Source organism: Gavia stellata, chromosome 1, assembly GCF_030936135.1.
Source record: "Gavia stellata isolate bGavSte3 chromosome 1, bGavSte3.hap2, whole genome shotgun sequence".
NCBI classification, from domain to species: domain Eukaryota; kingdom Metazoa; phylum Chordata; class Aves; order Gaviiformes; family Gaviidae; genus Gavia; species Gavia stellata.
The window spans coordinates 58,475,853-58,488,937 of record NC_082594.1 but is presented as its reverse complement, the minus strand read 5'-3'; the positions used below and the strand labels follow the sequence as shown (position 1 = coordinate 58,488,937).

Genomic DNA, 13,085 nt, shown 5'->3' with positions numbered 1-13,085 from the left:
GTTCTGCGGATCAACTATATCATATATTGACCAAGTTCATACTTAATTTTATTATATTTTACAAATAAGTACTACTCTCCTGCTATAGCAAGAACCACGTCTTATCAAATACTGAGTCTTACTGATTGTTGTCAATGTATATTACTCTGAGTAAACAAAAAACCCCTTTGCTATGGTTCTTTATCAAGTCTATAACTTAAATCACAACATGCATCCATCCATAAAAATTAAAGTATATTTACTTTTTACTTATCGCTATTTAATTTGTACCAGAAGAGCATTTTGGCAAGCAATACTTAGCTGAACCGCAAATAGTTGACAGCGTTGTTTGAAATTACTGGATAGCCCTTGTCAGCTTTGGATGAACTTTTTTATCAAATTGAAATGAATAATAAAGGAAATGCAAGGGAGATTTCATTAAATAAATTTATTTGTTAAAATAATTTAACTCCAAATACAACTGCTGAGTTTGCATTGAGTTCTATGTACAATTCTTGTTTTATTTGAAACATCAAGGTTTAAACAACTGACATTGTTACAAAACAAACTGTTGCCCCATTTTAAGTTGCCAGTTGTATTAGAGCTCAACAATTAACTGTGAAATACATTAATTCACCCCTAGGAAACTCCAAATCAACAGCGTTAAGCCTGATTCCAGAACCCACTTCAGTCTTTCTTCAAACCCTGATCAAGAATTAACAGATGCACAACAATGCAGATAAAAGCCTCCTGCAGTTGTCAAACATTTGCTTTTGTTGCGGAGCTTCACAATTAAAGCCTAACCAGTGCTTTGACAGCACACTGGCAAGAAAAAAAAATAAAAATAAAAAACAAACATGCACAAAACCCCCCAACCAAATGGCTGACATCTTTAGGCAACATTCTATACAGGAAAGCAAATACCAGTAGTTTTCCCACAGAAAAGTAATGGCAACTGTAGCGCTGGGGTTAGGGAGAGGCTAGAACCAGAACAGAAAATGTCACCAGAATTTTTTTGGTGCTCTGAAGGGGCGGGTGGGGGGATGGACACAGCAGGAAAAAAACAAAACAAAAAACCCCAAACCAATGCAACTATGTTTAATACCCCTGATCTGATTCTGGTTTGTTTACTTGACTAGTTTTTGTTTGTGTTTTTAAGGGAAAGAGGAAACAGTTGCTCTCACTATCATAGCTTAAAAGAATAAAAGTTGCAACATTTAAAAAAAAAAAACAAAACTGGAAAAAATGCTGTCTTTGTAGAAAAATACAAAGTTCTACAAGAACAGCCAAAGGAAAAGTGGGTCTTTGGAACAAATCATAATATTTTAAGGCATGTTATAAGAAACTTTCAAATACTATAATTGGTAACCCTATCAGGGTACAAATGAAACAGTGACCCAAGACCAATGACTCACGCAGGGTGGCCACGCAACTGCTGCGTAGCTCGCTTAGCTCCCTTTCTGCTACCCCTATAATTTGAAAAATCTGTCGAGTGCAACTGTCATTGATTCAAGCTCCACTATCTTCACATTAGTGGAAATATAAATAGTGCATAACTACTTCCTCAGAACTATACAATGAAAAACAACACTTACGCTCCCCCCCCACCCCTTGCCACATTGTGTGGTAGCTTACATATGGCCTAAGTTTTTGAAAATGTAAGAGTGTGATGAAGAAACAAGACTGGGAGATATTTTCATTAATATTTTCTGTTAAAAATTTTACTGTGCGATTTTTCCTACATTAAAAGCCCATCTGTTTTATATTGCGAACTTCATGTTAGGCTGTTCATATTGTACTTCCTGCCACTTTCTTGGTTGATGAACAATCTGTGAGGTAAGATTTTAACATCTCTGTAAATAACATTGCATAACATGCACTTCCAAGTAATTTTCAAATTTGGGTTTGGTTTCGGCTTTTTTTTTTTTTTAGCGCTTATACAGTGGATCTGGCACTGACAAGCTGTTTTACAGATAGGTTGTACTGCTCAATAAACCATTTCCCAATCTAGATATTTTAAACATTGAAATATCAGTAATTCAACATCTCGCATCTTGCTTAAGCATTTCAGCTGACACACTGGGCAGGTGGGGGGAGAAGAGAACATTCATACCATCTAGTTTAGGCATATAAATTGTGTAACTCGGAGAACCAAAGTTAAAAGCCTAAGTTTGCTATATAGTCAATGGAAAGAGGTAGGTGCCTCTAGGAGGGCAATTCAGAGCACCCAAAATGGGCATTCAGATGCCAGAAATAAACAGTGTGCCTATCTCCCTAAGAGAACAAAGTACAGTAATGAAAGCTCTGCAAAGTAGATGGGAAACGGGCTACACTTACGTTCTAGTAAGGCTTAACGTTTTGTGACATCTAATGCCCTTTGATACATTGGTTGTGGAAAGGTGTTGAAAGATTAAGGGCAGAGACGGTCAGTTCTCTTCCATTAATATGATTTCCTTTAGTTATCATCCACTGAACTATAATTCAAAATGTTAAGGATATTTATGTATGAAAATCGACAAGGCGTTTTGTACTCAAGTTTCCTTTGTAGCAGATGAGAGCGTTTTTAGGAAGTTCTGCAGATGGAGGCAAAACGTTCGAACCTAACTCCAATTACAGCATTTCTAAGGGCCATATACACACACACATACACGCTCAACACACACACACATACACCCCCCAGCACCCCTGTTTTCACTCATTTAAACACAAGGAACTACACTGTTACTGCACAAGATTGAAAAACTAATAAACGCATGGTGTTATTTAGACCACAGGCTCAGTGACTCTGTATTTTTATGGCCAATTTTACCTATAAAAGATTCAGCTCAAGACAATCTCTCCAGCATTTAAAATCTAAACATTGTGATTGAAAACTCTTCTATACTTTGATTGTAAGACTTCGGAATAGGTATTTCTGTGCCATTAGTCATGCAAATGATAAATACTTCACTGCTATGAAACTAGCAAGTCAGAGCTCGAGCATCCTTTCAAAATAAAATATTTGCTCCCACCATTTAACACTCCAATAATTGGGGCAACCTTTGAATAGTGTGTCAGGCAATTAAAGAGCCATTTCCACACTCACCTAAGGAATTACAACCGTAACTATTTCACCTCTGAACCAAATGATTTCACATGGTTATTCAATTTAAGTTTTCAACATTAAAGCTATCAAATAGCAAACTTGATTTTCAAAGGTTAGTTAGGGATCACACCAGAGAACATAGCCCTTAAAGGCAAGAAGAACTGTTGTCTTTAACAAACTTAAAAATGCAGGATGTTCATACTGTCCCACGAGGTTTCTGCAGAAGGGAACATATGGATGCAACATGGCTTAATTTTCCTTGCAAGATGGTACTAGTTAATCTATTAAAGTGTTCCTTGTTAGTAAGGCTCAGCAATTTTTTTTCATCACAGTTGCTTCCTCCTGGTTCAGTAAAGTGATAAATAAAGATGCTTCCTGCTTTGTAAACAGAGGGTTTGTTTGGCTTTTTGCAGACCAAAACCTGAAGTGATCCTCCATTTTTGAGCAGCAAAATGAAAGATTTAAAATACTCCAATGCCAGACTGTTTCTTCACCCGTCATTTGTTTTCAGATCTTGCCCCTCATTTCACACACTGATGCAATGTTTTCTATTTCAGGATGTGGGATAAAGTGTAGAAATAATAGCATCAATTTTGAAAGAAATCCAAACTATATAGGTCTCTGGTAGCCTCTTCCTCTAACACTGTCAGAAGTTCTGGTGAAATCAACATATGACTGAAAAACTTGGCCACAAGTGATAGCGCACGTCCTGAAGCACGGTAATTGGACACTGAAGGACTTGGCTCTCCTTTCGTGCTTATGCTAGTTCTGAATGGTCTTCAGAGATATTCTCTCCACTGCTTTTGTTTCCCATTTCCAAAAGTTTTCCAACTTCTTCGGAAATAGTTGCTGTTGCTGCTGTCTGACATGACAACACACGTACGCTCGACTGGAACGACCCTGTAGATCAACTGGCTATGCCATAAAATTGCAGGTGCTCAAAGGGAAAAACGGGTGAGATGTGGTCATTTAACCCAATTATATTCAGAGTCAGTGATTGACTTTCAATGCTCAGCTCTGAGTTAATGTTGCTACTTCACTACAGATGTATTTCAAGTGACCCACAAACCAGGAAGTGAAGTAGACAGTTTTACCACCTTACAAAATTTCTGCAAATTAAGTCCAGGTTAGGTCATTTTTAATGCTATTGTATATTACACGCAGAACAGCATGGATCATCTTTGTCTGGCTGTGCTGCATAGTTCATTTGTCTAACAATTTCCGCAAAGAGCTCATCCACCATTGTTTTACTTTTAGCAGAGGTCTCCATAAAGGGACAGCCCCATTCTTCAGCTAAGGCTCTGCCTTCACTTGATGATACTTCTCTCTCACTTTCCAGGTCCACTTTATTACCAACCAGAATTACTGGCACCTTCTCATACCTACAGTTTAAAAAAAAAAACAAACAAAAACAACAGCAATAATTATATTTAAAAACCAGCAATATTCAAAATGCAAACATCTATTTGCAAACAGTACAGACCCAACAGGAAAGAGACATTTGGATGATCTTAAAATTTTACGTTGACATAAATGCTTTGCATATTTCACATTCTAGTGATTTGTTGTACATCTCTTCCCCCCCCACCCCGAGCTTTCTTAGAGTCCTAGAGAATGCTTCTTCCTCTGAATTTTCTTTTGCGCCAGGAACACTTCCACATTACAAAAACTAGGAATATAATAACATCTTCTACATTGGCAATCTCAGTTAGGGTGTAAGAACAGGATGGATGTCCAACCGTCCCTTCAACGTTACGTCTCCTTCTCCCTGAACAGGTATCATGTTGTATTTCCTGTTTGTGATAAGGAGGATGCATCACTCTCCCTTTCAAAGGTACATTTACCTTTGGTTAATATATACGGAACTCTCAGATTAGCAACAAAAAGGAGAAAACCAAAGGCGCAGTAAATTCATTTGAAATTTCAGGAAATGTAGCCCACTTCAAGTACTGTGTGCACACAAAAGTACTGTTATATAAAAACCATGTGTTTAGCTAATACAGAATATATAACTCTCCCTTGCAGCATTCACATCATTATGCCAGTTAAACAAGCTGAAAAGAAAAAAAGTTCCAGGCAATACTATCACAGTTCTGCTTCATAATCAACTTGGACAGCTCAATAGATCATATAAGCTATGAAGGAATTTATTACTTCGCACCCTTGTGAGGGGACCCTTGGCAATTTTTTTTTTTTTTAAATTAAAATGCCTGTCTTACTTTTTTTCCATCCTCACATGCATAAACCCTTCTTCAGACATGGAACTAAGTGCGTGCTCAGTCAGGTTTTAAATTTACATACTTGCCACAGCAGAGAATAAAACACCGGCCCTATTTCCAAAATAGTCTTACATAGGTTTTCTCACGAAAGCAACAAGGACTGAGAAAAAAACTGATTATGGCTTTTAGCACTTAAACCAAATGAAGATCTAAGAGAAAGAAGATGGCTCCCTCTTAATTTAAACCTGATTTTCTACTTCGTATTAGTTTAGTAGTACTGATTTGAGTCAAATCACTTGAGTAAGACTTAAGCTGTGGACAGACAACAGTCATAGCTGACACCTGCAGCAGTTGTCACTGCCCTTAAGCCACCTATTACTTCTTCCTCATCCCTCCCAGGCAAGGCAGCAGAGCAGAGCTGGTCCATGCACCTCAGCTTGTTCAGGGAAACATCCATCAGCTTGGTCTAACCTACCAGCTATGATGAAACTCAGTTGTCAAGACTCTGCACTGGAACAGGGAACCTATGTGTTCCTGTCAGCTGTACTGCAGGGACGGTGGGCTCCCACAGAGTCAGAAAGGGTAAAAGGGCAGTACCTTCTCAAACCACCTCAGCAACTCTTACACCATCAAAGCAGTATCAAAAATTGGTCCAACTATGTCATAAGATGAAGCTGAAATTCTAAAATTTATGTCTCTGCTAACTATGGGAATGTCATTTAATTCACAGCCTAGGGCTATGGTCAATAATTGTAGAGAATTCCCCCCACACCATTTATCCTATCCTCATTTACCATCTGAAGAGACACAATCCATTTCTTACTCTGTGGATATACAGTATTTAGCACAATGACACCTTTGAAATTCCTAAGCTGCCATTAATTAAGTACCCAAAATACACACAAGCATCTTGAAATCTGTCCTCCCGTGTTTAAACACATGATAGCATAGTCTTTAATAACGTAAGATAGGTGACATTCAACAAGTAAGACAGCAATTCAATATTTCTTTTTATCTTTATTGTTCAGATGCATGTGTCCTATTGTATTTGCTGTACAGCATTAAAAACCCTTCAATGAAAGTGGAATCAGGTACACCTTCACTGCATTTCTTTGTATCTGAGGGCCCCAAACTGCCCCCTACCCCCCACCAGCTCCTCCAGGTATTCTGTATCTTCTCGATTTTACCAGTAGGAAAAATCGAGAAATTCAAAGCAGCCACTTGAGAAGCATTCAGTGAAGAAGTAGATGAGCCAGAATTAAAACACAAGATCACCTCTCATCCTGCAAGATCACTCCAATTTGTTGAGAAACATATGAGGAAAAAACCCCACACACTTGTTGCAGATTTATAGCCAGTTCCACTGAAATATTCAAGTGCTTAAAAACGTTTAGGAACCCTAGAAAAGCTAGGCAACTAAATAACTGAGGATCCATTTACTATGAGTACTCAGCACCTGGGAAATGGAGCAGTGAAAATAGTGAAGTTTCGTACTGCAGAACAAAAAGAACTGATGAGCTGACAGGATAGATGTGAAAGTCTAATTTAATTTATTTGCACAGGACCATCTAGGAACTATTAGGTGGAACAGATAGAAGCACTTTTCTGCATTGCTTTTTCCTGCTTTTGTCTCTTGCATTTACCCTTTTCACTACGTACCTTCACTACTTAAAATGAGATGGGAATCCTGCAGTCAATAGCCTTATTCACCTTATAATCCAGATCCATCCAATAACCACTTCACAGCATTAAAACGTGTAAGAAAATGTTTCTGCAAAACTCTCACTATGCCATCTTATCAAATACCTCCTCACTGGGCAAAAATAAAGTTGCTCTTGCAAAATACATCCCTGTATTACCTAATTTTTGAGTAGTCAACTTTACAGAGAAAATACTTTTTATTTATGTATATTCTGTGTGACTTTTAATATATTTTATATTTATGTATTTTATATATAAAATATACTTATGCCTGCCTATAACATATATAAAAACTGTCTACAATATATATACACACACATATATAAAATCACACAATTTGTCTTTCTACATAGAAAAGTCAGTATCCATTATCTAAAATAATGGAGGTTGGAATAATGGGAAAACAGTCCCTGGATACTGAGCAGAAGACTGGCTCCAGTTTGGGCTTATGAGCTCCAGTTCAGTATCAGTCCTGCCAGACCCAAGCTGAGTATGGGAGAGCCAGATCAGACATCTGTGCATTGCATTCTTCAAATACCAAGATGATGATGGATTGACTGTGTGTTGGACAGTGCCGTACTTGAATAAATAGGTCTTTACAGAAACTACATGGCTCCATGTCAGCCCCTGCTTGTCTTCCTTCAGAGTCCCTAAGGGTCTCCATACTGTACTTCCCAGCTTTTGGGTTCTAGTAACACACAGTGGAAACACTAGCTCTCAACTAAATCAGGCTCTACAAGCTCTGAAGTTCAAGCTGGCTTTCCACCCTTTACCTCCCAACGCTGTCAGAATTTCCTGCCTCACTTAGCATCCTGGGCAAATTTATCTCTGATGAGTACGGGGAAGATCCCCGTTCAATGCTCTCCTTACCACAGCTGCTGATCTTGCCGGAGGTGACTTCTGCCTGCTCCTGGAGGCTCCACTCACTATTTGCAGAGCTTCGGACTGGCCAGATGTTGGCACACCCACCAGTGAGGTGGTATGCAGCAGCAGAGGCCCGCAATGGGAAAGGGTGATTTCTCAGATGTGGTGGAATTAGATGATTCTAATGAGATTTAAAGGGAAGAACAACATCTCCTCCTCACAGGCTTTTAATCCTGTTGAATTTCAGTGACCCAAGAGAAAAACAGCTTCTTTACAAATGAAAAAGAGCTGCCTTGCAATGTCCAAGCAGCAATGCAGAACCCTTCCATACAACCACAGAAATCAAACCCAGGAATTCACAAACCTAACCTACTCGTGAAAGAAGCTAAAACGCCACCACCTATACCAGGGAGAGCCCTGAGAAGCCAGACTGTTTCTGCCATTGCAGGATGTGTGAGCGGGCAGCTCAGCCTGCTATGGAAGCTGGGCAGAAGTCTTGCCTTTCAGTGCAGCCTACCTCCCCCTGCCTGTCCCCTTAGCACTGGAGGAGTGGCACAGTTCTCCTCATTCCTGCAGCAGGAAAACACAGTTTTCTCAGGACTGCTGAAAAGCTTTGAGCAGCACGGATCAGTCCTAATGAAAAGGATGAGGGCCACCTGAAAATGAGAACTGCTGCCAGTCTCCTCTGTATCACTGCAGCGCGGTATTTATTCTAGGGCAAACATCATAGCAGAGCCTGTAAGAAATACACTCAAATGCAGCATGGGAAGGCTTGACTTTTCAAGACCTCTTCAGGAGCAAATTTTTGCAAGATCAATTACACGTGTTTGCAGAACACGTTTAAAGAACAAGGTACTTCACCCTGTGTAAACGATCTCACTATCTTAAGCTCCAATATGACAGATACTGAGCAGCGGCAACTCCTGAACAGGTAACACGACTGAAGTAATTTATAGCCCCATGAAAGACATTGGTGCAGAGTCAAATACCGTCATATCTAGGATATCACTACTGGCAAGATACAGTCATTGCTCCATAAAGGACAACCAGCATGTATTTCACAGTCCCAGATAATAGTCAATGCTAAAAAACACCCTGTTATCCATCTTTAACGAGCTTCTGGGACCAACAGGTCACAGTAAATCCCTCAGTTTTCCTGAGGATGGACACCATAGCCACATGGAATCAATAAATACACGGACTTCAAATATTTTATGTGGCCCAGCTATGCACCACTGACCACACAAGTCTTACATGCCACACAGCAATAAACAGTTTCTACATTTTATCTTGCCTCACATGGCACACACATCATCCACATTTCTGCTTAGGTTAATGTATACTTTGAATAACAGCTTAAAACATTTAGAAAGCCTCAATATGAAGGGTATGTAAATGATCTTCAGAGATTTTAACCTCCATTTTTTTCAACCTCCAATCTTATTCAGAGAGAGAAAAACATGGTCAGTACCTGACATCACATCTGAATCTCGTTTACAAGGTACTTTTCAGATTTCTTGTAAGAGCTGTCATTGGATAAAGATAAAAACAAAAGATGATGTGCAGTGAAAATATAAAAATGAAGAGTAAAAAAAGGAAGAATTAAAAAAACCCACAAACTTATGTACACCAAGGCTAATAAACTGATCTGATTCCCTTAAACTGTGCTAGAGATTGCCCAGTACCCCTAAACTGGGGGGGAAGAGGGGGGAAGAGAGTTGGACCAGTACAGGAAAAGACATTAAGAAGTTCAAATGGGTTCCTGCTTTCTAATTTCACATTCTGGAAACGTTGCATCTTTTCTAGGATTTTTGCCTGAGCTTCATATCAGAGCGCAATATGTTCAACAAAAATGCAGAAACTTTCTGTATAATAAAAACAAATTAAAAGGAAAAAAACATGTATTGTTAAAGACTGTTTCTTATAACTAGCTTAAGTCCTGTTGAAGTTTACAGAAAGATGTATGATTTCTAGCTTTACATGTTAAATACTGGGACCACCGAAATGTAAAGGTATCTATCCATGATAATTATTCCTAATCATAAAAGGAGTCTCCAGTACTAAACCAGCTTTATTATCTTCTTTTACATGCAGGGTGTCTTCCCCTCTCTTTTTTTTTTTTAATTTATTTCTGGCATTTTTGGTAGTATTTCAAAATGGAAAGTCATTTAAGTGATAAAGATATTGGGAACAATGATGCAAATAATATCAGAAGGTCAGTAAAAATAATTATTCTTCATCTTAGACTTACAAAAAAATTTGTGGTAAGAATCCTGCCAAAATACACAGTAAAAGAATTCTGGGCAATATGAAATGAAGTATCAAAAATAACAGTTAAATCTATTAGATTGTTTACAAATTCATACATAAATATTACTAAAACATTATTTTGTAACATGACTTGCAAACTTGGATTGCCTACAGTAAAATCTGTCATAACTTGAAGTAGCAGTTTCCTCATCTAGAGAAAGAACATATTCCAAATGTAACAGTCAAGACTTTTTCTTATCCCTTTCACACAATTCCTTGGATGTTTAAAGCAGAATCCTCAATAGTTAAAACTCACATCAGCTACAGATGATAAGACAAGACACACAGTGTTCCCTAATCTGACTCTGAGCCTCTCGAACACTGGGATGAGAGGAAGCAAGACCACAGAATTGTCAATGGGAAAACAAACAGTCTTAACTCTTTGTTGAAAGCTTCCAATTCTTGAACCAAAGCAGCAGGAAAAATGCATACATACTTCTAAAGCAATTACTACCTTGTCTTAAGAAACATAGGCAGAAAAGATATTTCACTTTTTCCAAACCCTGGTTCCTTGTATTTTGGGAACTTTAAAAATTTTAACATTATGAGTTAAACCAACAGCAGGGGCTCAGTCTGCAGAGCTGAATGTTTTTTCCATGGAGTCCTGCAAATATACACGAATGAAGATGTGCCAATACCTGTATGCATGTACAGAATGTGTCAGGAGATAGATATGTGAATCTAAAAATAAGTAGGTTTCTGCAAAGCTTAGGCACTTTGATCTCTAATGGAAATTATTACAGCTTCTCAGGTAAACCATATAGAACAGCTGTAAAACCCCCTCCATTCTGATGCAAACAAGTCATTCCAGTTTACCAATTAATTGCATTTAGTATTTAGTTTTATAAGCTATACCGTGTAAGGATTTAACTACTCAAGCAACAACTCCCAACTTAAAAAAAAAGTCTTTAAATCATTTTTATAAATGAGTAGATGTTAAAGAGCTTATTGGAAGTCCCACTGCAATTAGGTGGCTGCATCATGCATTATTTTGCTATAAAGAACAGCGTATGGCCTAATTGCAGGACTGGGGATGTAACATTTTATTCTAGTCTTTGACATGAACATGTTTGGGAAACAAACTCTTCAGATGGATAAACTGAGGTATACAAGGTCAGGATAATTGTACTTACTCATAGGACAGCAAATTAAATAATAATTGTAAAACAACTTGAGGAATAATATTAGAATAATAAATAACCACCACACCATATCGCTTTTGAGGAGGCTTCAGAAACTATCTTTGTTCTTGCACATGAAACTTTCTGGAAATAATCACGTCAACTTCAGTAAAATACTTTACAGCCAATTCAGTTCTGTGGTTGTTATAGTCAGCTTACACTTTCCAGTTTTGTTTCAAGGTCTAGGAAAAGTCTCAACCAATGCCAGTTTTGCTGAAACTGTTGGGCAGACTCACCCTTGGTACTGCGCTTGTAAGTAATCAGAGGAAATAGTTCTCTTCCAAGTAAAAGCCCAAGAAACAACAACAAAACCCTGTGTAATGAAGCACTACATGTATTTGCTTCCCAACTGTTACTATACACGGTTTTCAACCAAAGGACTTGAACACATTATTTCTAGGCAGCTTACAGCTGAGACATTCCAAGGGACAAGAACAGTGGATGGTACTATCCAATACGCACACTCAAAGGCCATCTAGTAAACCTACATCCCTTTGCTGTAACAGAGGCAACAGGATGATGCATATAATTTCTGTATGAAGGACACTAAAGAACTTTCCAGGTCATTTCCAATCACTTCAGAGAGAAATTCTTATCTATAGAGGATTTTCTGCACCTAAGATCTCATGGGGGAACTAGAGTAATGATTAACTCCTTCCATGTGTTCAACCTGCTTCTGCGAGTCACTGCAGATAAAGCCTATCTTTAGCTCTGTCACCTGCTTAAATGGTAAAACAGCAAGTACACCTGGAAATTCAATGGCCTGACAACATGCCCTATGGGAGAAGAGTTCACTATTCACTAAAGGAAAGTCCTAAAGAAAAATCCCTGATCATCAAAATCTTAGGGAGACTTTTTCCTCAGCAAGTTTGCAGAACTCCATGCACGTTTATGCTACATCCAATGACATTATCAGTTCCCCTCGCTGTAAGGTGCTGGCATAAGAAGTGACAGGCAAATAGCACTTTGAGCACTGGGGTTGACAACAAGGAGCCTATGACAAGAGTAACTGCAGTTCTCATCTACTAGCATTTCAGAGGCCTGAAAGCCTTCACAAACAAGAGGTTAGCTTTCACCTTAAACAGGACACCTCTCCCTAGTATCTATCATTACAATTCATATCTAACACTGAAGTCTATAATCAAGACTGAAAAGACTAAACAATATATAACATCTACCTGCTTAGCAGCAGGTTTGCTGTGAGCATATCCAAACGATATTTTAACCCTTGAGTTCCCTCTATGCCAACCAAAATTCTCATCTTGCTCGATCGAGCATCAACATCATCTTGTTGAAATCCTGAAGTGCTGGACACATTTAGCAACTTAAACACTGGAATTTTCAAGTAAGAATTTTCTGTTCCTGGGTATAGTTTAAGAAGCAATAGTTTAAGAAGTTTCAATTCTATATAAAATGCAAGGCAGTTTTACTTGACTTTTTCCGTCATGACTAATTCTCTTGTTTCTAAGAGCAACAGGAAAATCAGAATGTCCTACAAATCTGAGATTCTCACAGGTGTATCGATTTCACTTAGTTCCTGTCTCTATACTCAGTTCGCATTGAAAGAAGTCTAGTTGTCAAGAAAACTATGAGCAGATTATGAGGCACAATATGGTTGCTTAAATACAAAGTTCTTGCTCAAAATTTCCAGACACTAAAGCTGAGCATCTAAGTTTTCGAAAATTGCTGCTACTAGCTGTAGGAATGGCTCAACATCTTGAAAATTAGGCCTCATATTTAAGTATT

At 38.3% G+C, this 13,085-nt stretch overlaps 1 protein-coding gene across 4 annotated transcripts in view; it reads right to left on the bottom strand.

Moving 5' to 3' along the window:
• Window positions 1–463: 463 nt before the first annotated feature.
• RAP2A (RAP2A, member of RAS oncogene family) overlaps window positions 464–13,085 on the bottom strand; it is a 32,879-nt gene continuing 20,257 nt past the window's right edge. For 3 of the 4 annotated variants that reach the window (XM_059815395.1, XM_059815379.1, XM_059815387.1), the window contains one exon: window positions 1,100–4,446. In XM_059815395.1, the coding sequence (XP_059671378.1) occupies window positions 4,209–4,446 (238 nt within the window). In that variant the 3' untranslated portion in view covers window positions 1,100–4,208. Of the gene's footprint in view, window positions 4,447–13,085 lie in introns of all 4 variants that reach the window. The other variant, XM_059815375.1, reaches the window with a different exon arrangement.